Genomic DNA, 21745 nt, shown 5'->3' on the forward strand with positions numbered 1-21745 from the left:
ATAACTTAAGGCAGTGGTTCCCAAACTTTTTTTGCTGGGCCCCCCTTGTTTTACAAGAAAAATGTTTGCGCCCCCCTTCTCACGCGTGCACACGCGCACACACACGCACTAACACATCCTTGTACTTGTAATTAAGCAAATACAAGTAATCTGCAATAAATTACTGGTAGTACTAAAATAAACTACGAACTCTTTTACGCTACGTCCGCACCTACACGGGTATTTTTGAAAACGCAGCTGTTTTGTCCACACGTAAACGGCGTTTCGAATCACCGAAAACTCAGATTTTTAAACTCCTTTTTTGCGTTTACGTGTGGACGAGGAATACAGAGTTTGTCATGCAACGTCAAAGGTATGTGCCTTTTTCACGTCACGCTGTGTGCACGTTATTTTTTACATGAGATGAATTGCAGAATGGCAGATAGGGAGAAAATACTGTTAATCTGACTGTCTGCAGGTTTTACACGCTTACGCAGTTACTGTCACTCCATTTACAAAGGCAGAGGCGTCACAGTGTGATTATTTTACATGTAGTTGTTTTTTTCATGTGTAATAATATTCAATATTGCTATCAATACATTTTTCAAAAAATGCCTCTCTGTGCAAAATGGGTTTAAAAACATAAACAACTGTTGGATACTGTTTGTCAGTGATTTAAACAGCCCAGCGATTGCTCCTGACGAAGGGAAAACCAATCCTGCAGGGAGACCTACCTCGGCACCTGTGCAGGTGAAGCCAAAGGGAAGATTTGCTTCACCATATTTTCTAGTCTTTGGCTTAGAATGAAGTTGGTTTGGAAACATATTCAGCGATGCTTCATCTCCTGCTTTGCGTTTCTGTGGGCGCCCCATGCTAGCAGTGTCCAAGCGTTTTGTCCCCCCCCCTTTTTCATTCCGTGCCCCCCCCTGCAATGGCTCTGCGCCCCCCCCCTAGGGGGCGGGCCCCACACTTTGGGAAGGTCTGACTTAAGGTATTATACAGGAAAGAAGAAATAATTAATTTTTAAGTAAATGTGAAAACAAAAGTAAACTATGAAAATTATATAAGTAATTTAAGTAGTGTTTAAACTCCTGGTAATGTTTCTCCATCTTACACTGTACGTAGATATAATACTGGAAAATATTGTTGAATTATGATTGAAATTCCATTTATTTACGAGGCAGTTACGCTCTCAGCCAGAGGCTGTATAATAAAGTCCTACCAGCTTTTCTATTATTCGTTTTGTAAGATGTCAGTGGGACCAGATTCTTATCAATATCACTTCAGCCAATCAGGAGACGGTTAGCTTCGAGGTAGTGTAACAGGACCTAAAACGGCTCGTTTCACTCAGCGGATCAGCTGCAGGGCCTGTGGTTTTAAGATTTTTAAAAAAGAAATGCTTTGAGCGGTGAATCATACAAAGCCACTCAAGCTCCAAAGGTACAAATGTGGAGACGAGAACGTCCTTGAAGCTGGTCTGGCTTTAGTTAAGTATTATCTTTAAAACATCAAGGTTACAGAAAGATTCATTTAAGGTGTGCCGTTTGATGCCAGTTTCAATTTAAGAGAATATCTGTCCTCTAAAAAAGTAGATTAAAAAAGTGTGACCCGTTAGGGGTGGATGCGTGCAGGCGGATTGGAAATGCTTTTTAAAAAACATACAGCTGGAAGAGGATATTTCCACCGATAAATAAAGTGAGACATGTATATTTATCATAAAACTCGGCCTTTCAGATAGCAATTTTGAGCATGGCTTCCTGGGCGCCCTGTCCTAAACTTTGCAACTGTGGTGGGTCCCAGAAATAAACTCCCAGTTCAACACAATGGAAGAAGAAGGGCACCTTGAACCCTGCAACTCAGCTCCCAATGCAACACTGAAAAAGCCTTCTGGTTCTGTGTGAGTCTGGCTTTGATGGCCCCCTGCAGGCAAAAGAAGAGCTGATAAGAAAGAGTCAATTATTTAGAGTCATCAGTCTGGGTAACTTTAGGCTAGAGCCTCTGACCCCACACAGACCCGAGTGAAGACGCAGGCCAGCCGACCACAGGAGTGTTTTATCCCCCCCTAACAGAATTATGACTTACTGAAGATATGAAAGAAAGATCTGATGGATAAAAATACTGTTAAAATTATATTCCTAATAAAAAACAAATAAAAATGTAACAAATTATTACTTGTCAGCTGTAAGCTGATTATGATAAAGATCATATTATTTCTAGTTATTAACACAGTGAAAAATCGAACGCGACGGGTGTAAGTTTAACTCATTTAGATCAGTGGAATGAACAATGAATTAAATTTGTGTCATTACATAGATTTATATACAGTTCTCTGTTCCTCTTCATTTCTTCAAAGTGCAACATTTTGCTATACAAGACTTATTCACATAATCCCATGCATGCCTGCACGCACGCACACGCACACATGCATGCATGTCTGCACGCACACACACGCGGCATTGACAGGTATAATTACGTGAAACTTTATTGCCACTTCAAATTAAATTTTGATAGAAATAAACGTTAAATCTACTCTTTCGCTGTAAGAACCCTGATGTCAGTTCAAGCGCTGTGACCGATTTTGTCTTTATCGGGCGGTGACCTCGAGCTCGCACTGAGATGGTTTGCAGCCGAGTGTGAAGTGGCTTGGATTGTGAATTAGCACCTCTGAGTTTGAAGCTACGGGTCTGGAAAAGGGCGGAGGGCCCGCTCGGGGTCGGGAATGAAGTGCTGCCCCAGGTGGAAGAGTCCTTGTCACGGGTGGGGTGAGAGCAGAGCGGGAGACTGACAGATGCAGCATCTGCAGTCGTTGTCTACAGCGGTGTGGACGCTGTAACGTCCTACTGCGGTAAAGAGACGCCTGAGCATGAAAGTGAATGTGTTAAGTATTAAAAAATCTCCGTCTCCACCCTCAACAATGACCACAAGCTGTGTGCAGTGACCAAATTATAGGTTGGTGGATAAAATGTGGCAGAAACGGGCTCCCTCTGAAGGTTGGCTGGGCTCAGTCTTAGAGATAAGAGGAGCTCAGGATAAAAGCTGCCACTCCTACAAAAGAGCCAAGTGGACGGCTTTTGGTATCTGAGGATGAAACCTCCTGAACACCACCTAGCTGAGCACTGCTGGAGAGATTGTATCGCTCAGCTGGCTTGGAAACAACTGCTTGCACGGTTAGTTTGGTTTAGTTTGGTGTTGGACAGCGTGTTTCATGCCTTTCCTAAACAATACTCCATTGTTGCAAGTTTGAAATACGTCCACAGACAGCACGGTTTTCTTTTTAAGCATTTCAAAGGAACGGACAAAACCGCAGAGTAGCTGTTATTAGTGTATGAGAGTCTTATAATTTATATACATATTTCTGTTATTACTTAGCCATAAAAATCTTTTTTTCTTGCCTCACATAATCATGATTGATTCTAACGAAACTGTTACATTAATCTGCAAAACTGCAACTGTAAACGAAAAGTCCGGAGATCACAAATCAGCATTATTTAAATTAGTTTCATATAATAAGAAGCTTCACCCCAAAGGAGACAAAGGAGAGAAAAGTTCATTTATTAGGAAATTATTTTGTCTGCTCATTCTGTTAAATATAAGCAAGGACTGGACGAAGAGCGAGAGCGAGAGAGGAGAGAGGCGAGGCTCCGAAATTATTCGGGAGAAGATCAGCACATCGATCACTGTCTCAGTGCAAAGTTAAAGCTCGAGTGGAAATCACAGTTAAGACTTCAAGGACACAAAACACTTCCTGTGGGCAGCCGAGGTGGGGGTGTGCAGGGTGTCGGGGGAAGTTTGAGTGAAGACGAGAACAGAAAATGTTGTTAAGATCAGAGTCTGACAGAAATGGAGGCGAGGCTGGGCACATTACGCCTTGTTCTTATGGGAGATAAAAATATCCATGCAGGGTGTACGAACATGGGCTGCTTGGGCCAAAATAATATTTTTATCCAGTGAAGTCATCACTGTGGAATTCTGTTCCCTGGAAAACATGCTGCACTTGCACTGCTGAACAAACCTCTTGTACCGTCTTTGCTTTTTATGCTGGAAACAAACAACAGTCCACAAACTCTCACTGACACCTGTTTTTTCCTCACATGTGGTTCCCACATTTAACCACAGTCATGCTGTTTGTAAATGCGACTTGACTGAGACACATCGAGCTGAACAGAACCTGAGGGGACCATGAACTAAGGGGTTAGCAGGAAATTTGGGGCTTGTTAGTGTCTCAAATGTCCAGAGCTGCAGTTTTAACTCCACAGGAAATACAAAATTGTCACATATTATTGTAATAAAGAGTTAATGAATAAACAAAGTTGTGCAAACTATATGCAACACATTGCATGTGATGCAGAAAATCCATAAATATATTTTTATGTTTACTGATAAAAAGCTCATCTTTAGACCATTTTCCAAGAATATTCAATCCATAAAATTAATTTCGCTTTGATCTGGCCACAAATTGATTTCCACATCTCCTTCATTAGGATATGAGACAGACCTGAACGCACTCACTAGCCTGTCCCGTGTATATAAATGAGAAACAAACCAGCCCTGAGAAAGTCCTGAGTGGTAAAATAACACATATTAATCCATGAATTCAGAAGACTGCTGATTTTCTGCAAACATTGTTCTCTTGATTTGCTCTGGGTCTTTTTTTTTTGACTGAAACAAGCAGCATTCATTTTGTGCAAAGGAAGAGTCAAGTATCTGCTTTTTATGTTACAGCCTGAAGCAGAAAGCCTGACCACAGGACAGCTGCCTCCATCATCAAAGACCCACCTCCAACATGGACTGTTCACACTTCTACCCTCGTGTGGACGTATGAAAGTGTGAAATCTAAGATCTGCAGACTAAAGAACTCTTTCTTCCTGCTGCCATTAAACAGAAGTTAATCTCGGCCTACTTTCATCTGCTACTGTCTGCATTTCTCACTTTGCACACTCACAGCTGTCTACTGCACACACAGCTGATCAAGTACTCCAAACTGCATAAATATCCACAACATGTACATAACTCATGGGAGGTCAGATTCTTTCCTTTTATTTCTATAGTTCTATTTTTTGCACATCTTATATTTCTACTACAGTTTTCATATGTTTTTTATAACCGTTTTTAATTATAATTTATTCTATTTATCTGTTTTATATGTGGATTTTCCTGTTTGCCATCTGTTGTGGACATCAATGGAAGAATTGCACAATTGTACAGGGACTGGTAAATGGACTGGTTCTTATAAAGCGCTTTTCTACTCTTCTGACCACTCAAAGCGCTTTACACAACTTGTGCATTCACCCATTCGTACAAGCACATTTTTCCTAGGTGCTTTCTAACTGACATTCACACACATTCATACTCCAATGGATGCATTGGAGAGCAGTTTGGGGTTAGTATCTATCCAAGGATATTTGGCATGCAGACTAGGGGAAGCCAGGAATCGAACCACCAACCTTCCAATCAGTAGATGACCTGCCTGAGCTACAGTCACCCAGGGAAATGACAATAACACTTGGAAACCAAATTGAAAAGCCTGGTTAGGTTGAACCAAGATGTATTCTGTTGTTGCTAACTTCTCTCAATTAGATTTTTAAAAACATGTTTAATATTTGCAAAAACTGCACAGGAGACACACAGAGAAATGTGAAAGCTGTCCACTTCTGTGCACATTTCAGCCAGAAGACAAACCAAAAGAACAAAGTACTGCATGTCCACTGATCCAGAGGATACTTTCAGCTGCTATGAATACAGACGTGGCTTTAAACTGTCACACCTTTTTGGTGTGTCCCGAACAAAAAACACTATAAATGAATCTTTAGTTGGTGGTTTGCACTGGTTAGTTGGATGTTGGAGGGATTTGTCAGAGCAGCTACAGTCTGCCAGCTCACCACAGTTTGGCCTTAGTCCTAACATTGTGAGGTCAACTGACTGTGGCTGCAGAACTGGGCTAAGTTCCACTTCCTGAGGCTTGAAAGTGACCGTTAGCTGGAAACTGATAAAAGTAGGTTAAAAAAATGAATAAATAAACACTTACCAGAAACACCCGGTACGCATCTTTCCTCGTGACAGAGCCCCAGCACGGATCTGTGTCGTTGTACTTGACACTTCCAGCGCTGCAGGAGTGGTTTCCACTGCAGGCAATCACACAAACAGAGCTTCATGTTAAACCCCGTCACCTGTCGGCTGTGTGAAACAAACAAACTGTCACCGCAGCTCTAACGCTGACGTGCAAACTTTTATCAAAGGTTTAATGTAAAATGTCTGTGTTTACACAGACGAAGATTTCCACTGAAGGAAAAGCTTTAGAGCATATCGCTTAAGAGCGATCGCTAAGCCTGTCATTGTTGCGTAACAAAGCAAGCGTTGAGAAAATCATCTAGTTCTGTCAGTGTTACTCGGAGGTCTCCAGTTTGTGCCTTCAGGCGAGGCAAACTGCCTCTGAAGTCTCAGTTACATCTCACATTTGTTCTAGCTGGAAGGTTAGCAAGGTTGGCACCAGAGTCAGGAGAATTTAATACAATGAGACAGCATCAGCATGCCACACCTCTGGACAGGATGGAGAGGTCAGTTTTGTCACAACACCAATTAGAAGAGGAAAGGACACATTAAATACGAGGGGGGGCATCCCTTATATGGTCACGAGGAGAAGCCATGAACTTAAAGCGAGAAAGATGGGACTTTTTCAGACAGATGAACGGAGGCGCCGCACCAAGGCCCAGTTTAAGAGAAACAAGGAACATTTTGAACAGGAAATCATGCAAAGCTACCCTAGCAGAGTCAAAGAACAAAGACATGGAGCTCAAAATGAGAACAACAGGTCCCCTTTAAGCACATGTAGCATGTTTTTCCTTCTGCTTCTATTCTGGCTTGTGCTTTAAAGCCACCACACCTGTTTCCTCTACAGTGGCCCTTTTTTGCGCCTCTCTAAAAGCCTGAATGCTTACCAAGGGTTGGATTGTTCCCCCATTAGTAGCTGAGAATAGACTGCTCTCAGACAGCTCGGTTTTACAGCGCTGCTGCTGCTGCTGCTGATGACACGTTGTTAATGTAAAAATAAGGTTCAGACATTGTAATCTTTAAAACTAGGGTTAGACGACTGGATGGATGTGTTCCCAAGTGTCCATCACAGGTTATTTTCTGTTTTCCATTATAATCATTTGCGTACGTTGTGCTCTGCCTTATTGAGAATTCAGCTCAGTAAAGCATTCTGTTATAAAGCACAGCTGTTAAATGACACGCGAGGCGGAGACTTCTTCTTTAGAAAGAGGAGATTAAACCTGACCAAACAGGTTTTATTTCCCATAGGCAAGGTTCAGATAATGTTAGAAGGGCCCTCAATCTTCAGATTATGGCACAGGACAGGGACACCTCTTCAATGTTCTTGAGCCTGGATGCGGAAAAGGCCTTTGACCGGGTAGATTGGGACTTCCTGCAACAGACTCTCAGGCATATGGGCTTTAATGAGACTTTTATCTCATGGGTCCAAACACTATATAAAAACCCCAGGTCTCGGGTAAGGGTTAATGGTCACTGCTCTGACTTCTTCTCTCCAGGCCGGGGCACTAGACAGGGTGAAGTGTTATCGCCGTCCTTATTTGCTCTTAGTATTGAACCGTTAGCTGAACTGATCAGATCCAACCCTCTCATACAAGGAATTAGAGATGAAACCAATACACAGCATAAGCTGTCACTTTTCGCAGATGATATTCTGCTATTTTTAGAGAATCCGGTCACCCCTGCCCTTCTGAGCAACCTTAAAGATTATGGTACAGTGTCAAGTTATAAAATAAATACAAATAAATCTGAGGCGTTAATGATTGTTGGCAACTGGCCCACACAGCTAGATCATCTTGTATCTTTTAGACACTCCAAACAGGGCTTCAGATACTTGGGGGTAATTATTACTCCTAAAACCAATCAGCTACTTGCACTCAATTATGATCGGTTGTTCAAGGAGATTAGGACTTGGACAGATGGAACTTACTCCCACTCACTTTTATGGGGAGGATTGAATGTATAAGGATGAATATTCTTCCACGCCTATTATTCCTATTTCAGCACCTACCCATTTGGATCCCTCAGTCTACATTCAAATTTTTAGAACACATTACATCTAAATTTATCTGGCAGAATAAACGACCAAGGGTCAGACTCAAAGTGTTAATGTCTGGAAAGGAAAAAGGGGGCCTCAAGTTGCCTAACTTCAGAAAGTACTATTAGGCAGCTCAATTAAAATCAATGGCTGCCTGGATTATTCGTGATTCAGAAATGCAGTGGGTATCTATGGAAAAGTATTCATTACCAGGTATCTCCCTTTGGAGTCTCCCATTTCTCAACCCACAATCACAGAAAAAGATTAAAATAACTAACCCATGGGTCAAGCACACCGTAAAGATTTGGAACCAAGTGTTAAAAATGTTAAAAGGGAATTTGACCATGTCTCGAGCGGTTCCCATAAATGGAAATGTTGAGTTCCTTCCATCGTTGTCAGATCGGAGTTTTGAGAGGTGGGCGGAGAAAAGATTGATTACAGTCAATCAGCTGTTTGAAAAGAATACTCTTAAAAGTTTTGCCCAGCTAAGGGCTAAATACGCTTTATCCCCAGGGGACCATTATAGATACTTACAGTTAAGGGACTACATTACAAAGCATAAAGACTGGGACAATATTAGAAGAGAACCAATCGGGTTGGAAAACCATTTTATAAAACTGCTTGAAAAGTCGGGTACATTGAAAAACCAAGTGTCTTTGATCTACCAGAAACTGCTGATTGACATGTCTGATAATACCTATCATATAGAACAACAATGGGAAATGGAACTCAATATAATGTTGGATGATGTCACATGGGAGAGTGTGTGTTGTGGCTGCCATAGAGGGGTGGGTAGTCAAATGTGGAAGGAATTTGACTGGAAGGTTAAATTAAGATTTTTTAGAACTCCACTGAAAACCTTTCTATCCAAAAGTAGTGTCAGTGATAAATGTTGGAGAGGGTGTGGGTTTGTGACCAGACGCATATTTTTTGGGACTGTGTTTACATACAACAGTACTGGGTGGATGTCAAGAACATTATACAAAACATATTGTCAGTCAACCTCCCAATGGATCCTCTGATCTTTTTGTTGGATATCTTTCCTGATGGTTTCTCCTATGAGCAGCGCTTTCTCCACATCTCCTCCTCATGACTGCAAGAAAAACGATAACGATTCACTGGCTCAAACCAGAAACACCCACAGTTGCCCAGTGGCTTCTGAAAACTAGACATGTCTATACGATGGAACGGATAACAGCTCAACTACAACTAAAAGTGGCAACCTTTGAGAAAAAATGGAGACTAATTATAAAATATCTTGAAAGGACACTCAAGCCTTAACATTGTTCCATCTGTGCTTAGGTATTGGTATGTATGTATGTGTATATATGTTTTTTCTTTTAAATTAAGTTTTTGAATAACCCCCACCGTTATATGCAGCAGATTCGGTCTCAGGTCATGTTGTTGATGTGAATTGCCTTGTTATTTTTGGCAATAAAAGTTTTTTAAAAAATGAAAGAAAGAGGAGATTAAGACACTTTTAATGTTACTGAGATAAAAATGAGTTTAAGGTGACCTCAAACACAGAACTCACAAGAAAACACTGAAACAAATCAGTTAATAAAGGACTGTGCGTTATAGCTTCCTTAAAACTTCTTTGAAACTGCCTGAAACTATTAAAAACATCACTGTCAGAAACTGTCACAATCGACAAATAATAAAAAAACCACTGAAGGCAGAATGACTATTTCTGTGATCTGGGCTCTGAAGGGCTGAGTCCACTATAACTATATATGAAACACCTCATTTTCACCCAGACACTCGCAATAAAAACCTTTCTGGAAGCAAATCAACACGACTCAGTCGCCAGCAGCACCGGTATGAGGTGAGCAGGCCTAAAGGTGAGAGCGAGGCTTTATTGTCTTAATCTCGGGTTCAGCAGGTCACAACAGGACTAAAGAGAAAGGACAGAGGAGCCGATGAGAAGACGGACGTGCTTCATTGTGCCAAAAGTAAAAGCACAAAGGTTATGAATACTTTTCATTAAGAATATGACAAGTGTTCCCTAATTTTCAGCTTTGTATTTTTAGGCTTGGACACTACTTTCAAGCTAATGTTTATATTAATGTTTTTAAGACAAAATATATTAGTGAGTCAGGGATGCATTGTACTCAGTGCTGCTACGGACGTTAGTCATGACCAAATTCTGACAAAGCGTTTGGTCAACCCAATAAAAGGACCATATCTTGGTCTCGTCTTGTAGACTCAGACAAATGCTCAGAATAAAATGAGGATTAATTCAAATTTGATCCTTCAATCTGGGTCCAGAGCCTCACTACAAGACATCCGTCCAAGTCCAAGTTTGAATCAGGGGGCAGTGGTTTAAACAGAGTGTCAAGACCTCCCCCTCCCTGCCCAACTTCTCCAGCTCTACCAGGAGACACTAAGGCAAGAGTGGGGAAACTCCAGGCCTCAAAGACTGTTGTCCTGCAGGTTTAAGATCTCACCATGGGTCAACACACCTGAATCAAATAATTAGTTCATTACCCGGCCTCTGGAGACCTTCAACACATCCTGAGGAGGTCATTTAGCCATTTAAATCAGCTGCGTTGGAGCAGCTTTGCCACTTTAGCCCCACCCCCTTTAAGGCTGCACTCCCTATTAGCCAACTTTGTGATTGGCTGCCCCTCAAAGAAATGTTCTGAATGCCAGGTGGGCGGGGTTTCTGCACTCAGAACAGCCGAGGTGGAACAGACGGCTTTTGCAAGCTAATGTTTAAGGCATAATTTCAGCAAAATAGCTAAATATTTATTACACTGGCTCCTACACTAATGTCCAAATTAATTTGAGTAAATAAATGAATACAGTTTCAATAATACAATATTAAACTGAGTACTTATGCCCTTTCATTTTTGGTACAAAGTCAATACCCATAAAAGAACTGAGACTAATACTTATTAATAGTCCCGATAAGATTCTACAGCAGCACCTGTTTCCAAACAATAGGAACAAATTAGAAGTGAAGTTAAACCACAACAGAAATTTCCACGTGTTCACAAAAACAGGAGGCAAGCCCCATTTTGCTTTGGAGTGCCTCACTTCATGTCTCAAAGCAAAACGGGGCTTGCAGCAGAGAGAGCCCTTGTTGCTTAATGTTAATTAATTCTGTACAACTTCACAAGCCCCTCCTATGAACTGGCTCTATGAAGTCCAGCGAGTAGAAGCTCCTGAGTATTTATGAGTCTGACCGGAATGAAATCACCAAAGTGAGAAGAGATTACCTGTACATACACTGACCTCTATGGTCTGAAACTTTAGTCTCTATATTAAACATGGCTAAGGACAAGCAGAGTAGGTCTACTTCTAATATAATCTCGTTATTTCGAAATAAATCCAAAAATAATCCTACCAGGCAACTTCCATCAGCGATATCGGCACAGCTGCTGCGTAGATGGCCAGGTCTCCATAAAGATAGACTATGATGCAGATGTAGAACATATTGACACCAACTGAAAGACAAAAACAAAGACATAAACATATTAATGAGTCAGGGATGTATTGTACTCAGAAAAGCTACGGACGTTAGTCATGACCAAATTCTGACAAATGGTTTGGTCAACCCAATAAAAGGACCATATCTTGGTCTTGTCTTGTAGTCTCAGACAAATGCTCAGAATAAAATGAGGATTAATTCAAATTTGATCCTTCAATCTGGGTCCAGAGCCTCACTACAAGACATCCGTCCAGGTCCAAGTTTGAATCAGGGGGCAGTGGTTTAAACAGAGTGTCAAGACCTCCCCCTCCCTGCCCAACTTCTCCAGCTCTACCAGGAGACACTAAGGCAAGGGTGGGAAACTCCAGGCCTCAAAGACCGTTGTCCTGCAGGTTTAAGATCTCATCTTACCCGGCCTCTGGAGAACTTCAACACATGCTGAGGAGGTCATTTAGCCATTTAAATCAGCTGCGTTGGATCTAGGGCACGTCTAAAACGTGCAGGACATCGGCCCTTGAGGGCTGGAGTTGGACACACCTGCACTAAGGCATTCAATGTCAACCAAGAGATCGTATCTCCTGGGTCTGCACCGGGGCCTCCCCCAGCAAGAATACCTCACCTAGGAAGAACCCAGCAGGCATCATGGTCAACTGCCTCCTCGAAACTCTGAGCTGCTCCTAAAGGACCGAGCTCCTCACCCTCTCGCTAAAATGAGACATCCTTCAGAGGAAGCTCAGTTCCACCTCTTGTATCAGCAATCTCATTCTTTCCCAGTATGACATCCACGCACTGTGGAAACTACCTAGAACTAAGGATACTCAAAACTACCATAAATATACAGTCTACATGATGGGATATTTATGTTTGAGTTTGAGGACAGGAGTCTTTCTCAGAGTTTCTGAAACATAGAAGGGTAGTGCGTTGATGGACGGTTGGTTTCCAGGCTCGGTGAGGTGTTTAAGGACAACTTGGATCCAAACTGAGTGCAGATGGCAACTCCACCATCAGGGATTAGCAGGCAGGCGGCAGACACGGGGACAGAGCCATCACAGCCTGGTGTGGGTCACTCCTGTGTGTACGTACCACTCCCCATTAAAGCTTATAATTTGGTAATTATGGTTTCTCTACGTGAATAAAAACAAAGTAACACGAGATCAATAAGTGACGAGGAGACGCATTTGTCATTTTTAGCGTCCGTCTCAACGTTTCATCATGAAATATGAGCGACGGACCACAAGTGTGAAACTTTGCCATCTCTATTAAAATGCACTCCCATCTACACCTCTGCTCATTACATCCCTCCATCCCTTTTCTGGGACAGCGGCCTGCACAGCATAGGCACGTCTTACTGGTTCAATGAAATATATTAATAGCGTTAATTAAAAAAACTAATCGCTCCATGAAGGGAATTTTCCTCATCAGCCTTTACTCTTTACAAGTTCTTCAACCATCTGTCCTCCTCTCGCCATGCAGCCAAGATCGAGAGCTTTCACCAGCAGACACATCAACACGGTGCCCCACACATCCATCATCCTCTTGAATTCTTAGAAGGGGTTTCGACCGTCCAACCGGACCCCTCGGCTAATTCATTACTGCCAAGGAAATTAGAGCGTACAGTCGATTAAAAAGAAATAAAAGTTGACAGATTTACGGCTTTAAGGGCTGCGCTGCTTCTTTTATGGCTGAGGGTGCCCATCAAACAGTTAAATTGAGCAGTGACAGAAGTTGAAAACACGAGGAAGTGGCAGCCTAATAAACAACCATTCATCTCGTTGTAATTAAAGCTGTCAGCTGACTCACAACAGTCAGAATGCAACATTAGAGTCTGGAGCCCTAAAAGAGTAATCCGAGGCTAATTTAGCCCATACTCTATTAGAGTGTGCTGGTTATTATCGTTATAAGAAAATGAAACAATTAATCATGTGGTCAATACAGTGTCAAAATGGAACATACCCATTACATTTTAATAGCATATGTACCACATATGTCATGGTGAATGGCTCGTTCTGGTAAGAACAAAGACGCAGACCCGTGAAACATAAACAGGACGGGGTTTTTACAAAGGCCTGCACAAAGAACAGCCTTACTGCAATTAAAAGGGGAGCAGCAGCCAGGTGCTGCTATCAAATGCTCTTTATTAATTAATCACCAGTAAATGTGAGAACCTCTATAAAAGCTGTCGTTTTGGCACCCAAAGATCTGACCGTGCAAAAAAACCCAAGAACTGCATCTCAGACTTCACAGGCCTCAGTTAGCACGTTAAAGGTCAAAGTTCATGAAAGCACAATTAGAAAAGACTGCACAAGTATGACTCGTTTGAAAAAAACATGGCAGTACGGACAAACCACAAGACCTCTGGAACAACGTCCTTTAAAGAGATGAGACCGAATTGGAGACGACTGATGATAATGCACAGCACCACAATTAGAGAACACACAACAGCAATAACAACACCTCATACAAAGGTGATGGTTAGAGCTCAAGATCAAGGTCTTAAATAATCAGGCCCCATCTTATCTTAATGACCTTGTAGTACCATATCACCCTATTAGAGCACTTCGCTCTCGCTCTGCAGGCCTACTTGTTGTTCCTAGAGTATTTAAAAGTAGAATGGGAGGCAGAGCCTTCAGTTTTCAGGCCCCTCTTCTGTGGAACCAGCTTCCAGTTTGGATTCGGGAGACAGACACTATCTCTACTTTTAAGATTAGGCTTCAAACTTTCCTTTTTGCTAAAGCATATAGTTAGGGCTGGACCAGGTGACCCTGAATCCTCCCTTAGTTATGCTGCAATAGACGTAGGCTGCCGGGGGATTCCCATGATGCATTGAGTTTTTCCTTTCCAGTCACCTTTCTCACTCACTATGTATTAACAGACCTCTCTGCATTGAATCATATCTGTTATTAACCTCTGTCTCTCTTCCACAGCATGTCTTTATCCTGTCTTCCTTCTCTCACCCCAACCAGTCGCAGCAGATGGCCCCGCCCCTCCCTGAGCCTGGTTCTGCTGGAGGTTTCTTCCTGTTAAAAGGGAGTTTTTCCTTCCCACTGTCGCCAAAATGCTGCTCATAGGGGGTCATATGATTGTTGGGTTTTTCTCTGTATCTATGAAGCGCCTTGAGGCGACTTTTGCTGTGATTTGGCGCTATATAAATAAAATTGAATTGAATTGAAATTGAAATTAGAGCTAGGGATTCAACGATACCAATTTTTTCAAACCGATACTTGGATCTGAGTACTTGCCGATACAGAGTACAAAAAACGATACTTCTACCACACACACACACACACACACACACACACAGGTTTTATTTTATTCTCTGCCGATAAAAAATAAAATCTTAATAAAAATGACCACAAAAAAATTTCTAGTGAAAAATAAGCACTTCTGTTAAATTATTGCGGAGTCTCCACATTGTAATTTAACAAAATATCTCTGAACTATTGGCACTGTCTCGAGCTTTCAGAATAATAAATAAACACTTCTGTTTGGAATAAAATAAATACAAATTAGGTTTGAGAATAAAATAAACTTTTAAATTGTTGCAGAGTGTCCATATTGTAAACAAACAAAATAACGAAAGTATTTGGCATTGACTAAACCGAGGACTGACATCGCGCACACACTGCTTGTCTTTACCTCTTTAGAAAGTTTTGGCACCATTATCTCCCTGATGTGTGGGCGGCTGGGAATTTCATATCTCAGCTCGAGTATGCTGAGAAGACGGTGCAACCCTATGTTTTCCACGACCGGCATTGGCTGGTCATCCAGAGCGATAAAATGAGTCAGAGCCTCTGTTATTTTAACTGCCCGTGGATTTTCTCTTGACATTTTTCATCGCTTTTCCAAAACCTGAGTTAAAGTTGGCTGTTCCACACTGCTGACATTTTGTTTAGCCTAGCTACAGCAGCCTCCAGTTTCTCTTTTTTATCTGGAGCTGCCAGTCTCACTCGCCTAACCCTGTGCCTGTTTAGCATGGGATGTCCCCCTAGTGGCCAATCTAAAAAACTACAACAGAAATGACAAGCCACCCTCTGATTAATGAAATAAGTTAGTATCGGTTCATGGTATCGGTTAACTTTTACGAGTACACACACATTTTACAGTATCGGCCCGGATACCAGTATCGGTATCGGTGCATCCCTAGTTAGAGCACTTTGCAGCCACTGAGTCGCCCATAAACTCCTCAAGTGTTAAAGCTTGGTCCAAACTGGATCATAAAACAGGACAATGATCTCAAGCACAGCAGCAAATCTACAGCAGAAAAGCTGAAAAAGAATAAAAGGTGCACTCTTCCAAAGTCCAGACCTCAACCTGAGCTCCACAAAGCTGCAAACCTCTGACCTGAAGCAGCGCTGTGAAGAAGAATGGGCCAAAAGAATGTGACAGACTCATGAAGTCATTTAGAAAACGTGTGGTTCTGCATGCTGCTGGAATATGGCGTGAGCTTAGACGTTAACCTGCTTGCTTTGTCTGCACTGAGTCTGGTTTTCACACCAAGGTCACTGCGCCTTCATATATTACTACAGAAAGCACAGGTGCAGGAATTAAATGGCAGATATTTCCAAACAGTCCCAAGTTCAGAGCCTGCTGCAAACTAACGACAGCGCTGTGGTCAGCAAATGTCCGGGTTCAGGCTGGACCGGCATTAATAATTTGAACATGGATGAGACTTCTCATTGAGAAACAGGTAGCGGGGTATTCTGCTGCTGCAGTCGGTAAATGATAGAAAGGCGAGCGCTCCACATGACCATGGGCGTGCAGGCCTTCGCTGCACCGCGACTAATTTTTCCCAATTACTCCGAGCCGCAGGCACGCGGGCTACAAAATGGGCCTTCGTGTAGGAGCTGAGGACTCCATGTAGCTGCGAAACACCGCCGCCATCCATCAGCACGTTTCCTCTGACTGACAGCAGACATGAAAACCTGCCCGGGAGGAACTGACAGAACAGCACAAAGACCACATTTAGTTAAGACTACAAGGACACTTTGGAGGGATTTAATACCATTTAAGTCCTAAAAGGAATGGGATAATATTTTATTCGTACTGTAGTACTAAGCCACCTGTGGCCTGCTCTTTAAGGTGAAGCAGTTTGGTTTTGTGATGCCTGAAAATGAGCTGTCATCTTTTATTCGGACCTCAGTAGTCGCCCTCTCCTCAGATTCAGGTTCTGTGGGACTTTCAAAGGGAAATTCTGATGAACACAAACTACAAACAGTCGCTAATCAAACCGATGGACGGCTCGACATATTTATCATGTAGAAAAACTGAGACGTGCTGCTGAAATTGCATTTCTTTATCTTATATTAGTATACTTCAGGGATGAATGTAGTTACCCGTCTTTACACTCACAGAAAGAGGAGTTTCACTCGTCCAGCTGTGTGTGGCATCCCAGCGCTAAACAATCACTAATCTCTCAGACTAACATCTGGAGAATATCTCCCTTCTAAGTCGGAGCAGAAGTTAGTCAGTTGCTGTGTCATTCTCATGTAACCAGCGACACAATAACCAAAAACAGTAACTGTGACAATGAGTCCGTGTATATCAATGGATCCTAAATGCTTAAATGTATTTTAAATCGCACAAAATAAAAAAAGAAATGCTCTCACTAACAAAATGCACATTGATTATTATGTTTTGCAATAAAGTAAAACGTGATGCAAAAAAAGTTTTACTTAGAATTTTTTTTGTCCAAACACAAAGAGACAAAATTCCCGAGAAGCTTCATTGTTCGGTCATTTCACCTGCAAACTGTGTCATCAACACAACGCCATAAACGTTGACTCTCACCTCGAGGTGGTTTTCTAAATGATTGCCTACTAGGATATTCTGCAGTAACAGAAGTCGTAAAGTCCAGGAATGACATTAAACACTTGCTTTCCATCAATCTGATTCCACGAGTCAGTCTTTCGCTCTTGCACTGATGGACGGTAGTTTGTCCGTTTCACAGATTGCAAAAGCAGCGAGAGGGCTGGACAGCATCAGATCACGGGAGAAGACAGCTGAATGACAATGAAGACAACAAGACAGGAAGTGCTGGCACTAGGCTAGTTAGCAAAATAAAAGTATTGCCTATCTCCAAAAGTTGATTCTGTTCGTCTGGACGTAGCGTTTTCTGGGAGAAACGTTTCGTCACTCATCCAAGTGACGTCTTCAGTCTCAGCTGACTGCAGGTTTCAATCTTATAAACAGTACATTTGCATAATGACTGAAACCAGCCCACTGAAGGAACAATGGGCTGTAAGGTCAGTTCCTTAATCATAATTATGCAAATTCGCATGACCATTGATCAACAACCACTGACCAAAACCCACTGATCAAAGACCACTGATCAATAACCATGAGTACCATTCACAGAGAGTTGGGGAATGGCTGCAATCACAGCATGTAAGATGGTGACAGATGTACCCTTAGGCCCCCTCCTCAATTCAGAGATGGTCTTTCCCTTTTCACGTAAATGGCCTCCTTGACTCCGCGCTCAAACCAGCGTTCCTCCCTGTCCAGGATGTTACATCCTCATCCTTGAAAGAGTGTCCACTGGCCTGTAGGTGTAAACAGACTGCAGAGTCCTGACCTGACGAGGTAGCTCTTCTGTGTTGTGCCATCCGCTTCGCCAGAGGTTGTTTGGTTTCCCCGATGTATAAATCCTGGCAATCCTCCTGCACTTAACAGCGTACACTGTGTTACTCTGTTTGTGTCGGGGGACCCGATCCTTGGGGTGGACCAATTTTTGGCGCAGCGTGTTTTGACCTCACAGACCATTGTTCCTTCAGTGGGCTGGTTTCAGTCATTATGCAAATGTACTGTTGTACTTTGGCACAACACAGAAGAGCCACCTCCACAGGACAAGACTCAGCAGTCCATCTGCATCTTAAGGACAAAGGTCACTCTTTCGAGGATGCCAATGTTCACATTTTGGACAGAGAGGACAGATGGTTTGAAAGAGGAGTGAAAGAAGCCATCTATGTCCACTGTGAGCGACCATCTTTGAACAGAGGCGGTGGTTTACGACACCAACTCTCTGCCATCTATAATCCAGTTTTGAGTTCCCTCCCCAGACGCCTTAACGCCCACTCACACCCTGGGCCATCTGACCTCAGGAATTCGCATGATAAGGTGGGGCCAGGTTTCACAATGAGCTCACCCGAAACTCTGGCTGATTGGGACCCACACCCAGTTTCACACCTTGGCTCAGGCGATTAGAGGATCATCAGGGGGTCCTTTTGTCCCTCTGTGGGGGGAAACTCCCACTAGGTTTATATCTGGGACTCTCCACCATTTGACCTTAGAACTGAAGAAGCTTCTCGGATGAGAGGTGAAACGTCTTCAAGCAACTTAAAGAAGTCCAGACGCTTTTCTTTGCAAGCTCCTTTGACATGCAAATGTACTGTTTATAAGATTGGAGAAACCTGCAGTCAGCTGAGACTGAAGAAGTCACCTGGATGAGTGACGAAACGTTTCTCCCAGAAAATGCTACGTCCAGATGAACAGAATCAACTTTTGGAGATTTATTTTCCTGGATGATTGAGAATGCATCAAAAAGTATTGCCTACTTCTGCGTGGAAGGGGACTGCTTTATCACATGGATGAAAGCACTGCAAGTTACAAAGACAAAAGCATTCAGTAGTACAAGGGGGGATACAACAGAAGTAAAGCCTTCAGAGAGGAGACCACTTTCCCAGGACTGAACTTGTGCTGTTGACCTGCTGTGTTGATCATAACAAAATTTGGAAATTAAATGATCCTAAAACTGCTACAGGAAACAGGCGTGTGTGACTTATAGAAAAAGATCAGGAGCCATGCTGGAGCAAACGTGTCCATTCATCTTCCCAGTGGCTCGGGCCCTGCTGGTTTTCATTTTGCCAGAGCTCTGCATGCACAAGTATGACATTTAAGTAAAAGTCACTCCAGTATTAAAAATGGATGTGCCCATGTTTGGCTCTCATTAAAGACAGAGGTCTGTGTTACGACAGATAAATCAGTATTCATGTCCACGGCCCTCCATATGTCAGGGGAAGGGCGGCTTGCGTTGAAGAAACAAGCGTTGTGTTTGCAGAGCCGTGGACAAACGCAAATCATATCAAAAATACGAAACGCCGGGACGAGACGCTGATGCGAGGATGGCACTCCCGTTCGCCTCCCTCTCTCTCTGCCTTTGTGACTTTAGCCAAAGTCGTCTCCTAATCAACTTTCAAATCGTCAATGTGAAGGTTATAGTAGCACCTTTCCATAGAGGCGCAGATAAACCTGCCTCCATCAACATTCCTGTCAGTGGCTGCAGGTCAGGCTGATACGATATCCATGGCCTTATTCCAAGCCTGCTTTACCGCTGCTGCCACCGTCACGTCAATTTCAGCCCAGGAGGAAGTCGAATGCCCTCTAAGAGTGCCTATTCAACAGCAGGAGAGATGCTTTTTAATTGCCTGCTACGGCGCGGGACAGGAAGACAGTGTGCAATCACGCCTGCAGGTCTTTGAAGAATTGCAGGCGGTGATAAAACTGTTTTAAAGTCCTGTAACTTTAGCACAGCGTGAAGGCGTTTGTTTGCACCCATTCTCGTTAATAACGCATGAAGAGCGCTGAATGCGCCTGTCAGTAAAGACTGCAGTCTGCCCTCAGCTCGTTTTGTTTTACTCAGCTTTCCAAGAAAAGACAACTGCCGGCTGTCAGGTGTCAACATCTGTCTCCTCACACCTATAATCCCTCACAACTTAGGGTCGGGGTTTGTGGACTTGGTTTGGATTAAGTTGTCGCCTCTACAAAGAAACAAAACTGCTCAGCCCAGACATTTCCATACAGACTATAAATAGTCCCTGATAGACTGGCTGGGATTATGTTTCGTTTACATTTTTAATTTTAGAAAACAACCCTCTAAATTCTGTATAAACACCGACTGACATACAGAACCAAAAAATAAAGACAGATCTCAATTTTTCCCTCATTATCAGATTATCTGCTGATTATTTTCATCTATTATGGCCCAAAAAAATCAACTCAAATTTAATTTATAATCATATAAAATGACACGAGACAAACACACTGTTACTGTACCTCAGTGACGAGTGTTTCCTAACAGTTATATCAGTTCTCAGGTGTTTGCATGAATTAGAATCAGCCTGAGCACGTGAAGGTCACGTGAAGTTCAGCGGCCACTGAATGAGTCTGTCAAACTCTTTTCCATCACCGAATTTCCTCACACCAATAAACAATTCCCATATCAGGATTTTGGGGACTTTTGCCTTATCGTCAAATGTATTATTTAGTTTTTTATTATGAATGTAAGAAGTTTACAAAGCATATAGTTCTGCTGAAGGGCCTGAAAGATCCCTTTTGTGGATCGAGAGAAAGCACATTGCCAAATAATCCGAAGGTCTTTGGTTTGATGAAAGCCTTGACCTGCAACCAGGTGTGATCAGTGTGTACGTATGTCTACAATCAAAGTGTTTGTTTGAATAAGATTTTGACTTTTAAGCTGAGTTTAGACTCCATTACATTGAGTTCATGTTTCATTTCCCACAACAGTTTTCTCCCTTCTGTTATGCTGACCGGTTAGAGCAGGGGTGGGCAACTCCAGGCCTCGAGGGCCGGTGTCCTGCAGATTTTAGATCTCACCCTGGGTCAGCACACCTGAATCAAAGGATTAGTTCATTACCAGCCTCTGGAGAACTTCAAGACATGTTGAGGAGCTAATTTAGCCATTTAAATCAGCTGTGTTGGATCAAGGACACATCTAAAACCTGCAGGACACCGGCCCTCGAGGCCTGGAGTTCGAGACCCCTGGGTTAGAGCAAAGAGACGTCTGCTATCGGTGTCAGGGGTTAAGTTCTTGTTTTTTCTACCACTCAGTCCAGCCTTCTGCGTCTAGTTTACTTTTTTCAGGAAACTGGGAACACGCATTTGTGTCTTCACGTATTGACCCAAATATTAAAAAGTCAGTGCCTGCTTATTAAAACTGCATGACTGCAAGACGAGAAGTGGATGAAGTGGACAGGGGCGATCGTGGCTCAAGAGTTGGGTGTTCGTCTTGTAATCAGAAGGTTGCCGGTTCAAGCCCAGGCTCTGACAGTCTCGGTCGTTGTGTCCTTGGGCAAGACACTTCACCTACCGCCTACTGGTGATGGCCAGAGGGGCCGATGGCGCGATATGGCAGCCTCGCCTCTGTCAGTCTGCCCCAGGGCAGCTGTGGCTACAACTGTAGCTGCCTCCACCAGTGTGTGAATGTGTGTGTGAATGAATAGTGGTATTGTAAAGCG

At 42.8% G+C, this 21745-nt stretch overlaps 1 protein-coding gene across 1 annotated transcript in view; it reads right to left on the reverse strand.

Moving 5' to 3' along the window:
* The window catches only part of slc38a12 (solute carrier family 38 member 12), an 83739-nt gene that overhangs the window by 47278 nt on the left and 14716 nt on the right, over nt 1-21745 (reverse strand). The window contains exons 7-8 of the mRNA XM_035912610.2: nt 11412-11511; nt 6005-6101 (exon numbers count right to left, since the gene is read on the reverse strand). Of these exons, the coding sequence (XP_035768503.1) occupies nt 6005-6101; nt 11412-11511 (197 nt within the window). The remainder of the gene's footprint in view (nt 1-6004; nt 6102-11411; nt 11512-21745) is intronic.

This window comes from Neolamprologus brichardi, chromosome 4 (genome assembly GCF_056152115.1).
Source record: "Neolamprologus brichardi isolate AB-2024 chromosome 4, ASM5615211v1, whole genome shotgun sequence".
Lineage (NCBI taxonomy): Eukaryota > Metazoa > Chordata > Actinopteri > Cichliformes > Cichlidae > Neolamprologus > Neolamprologus brichardi.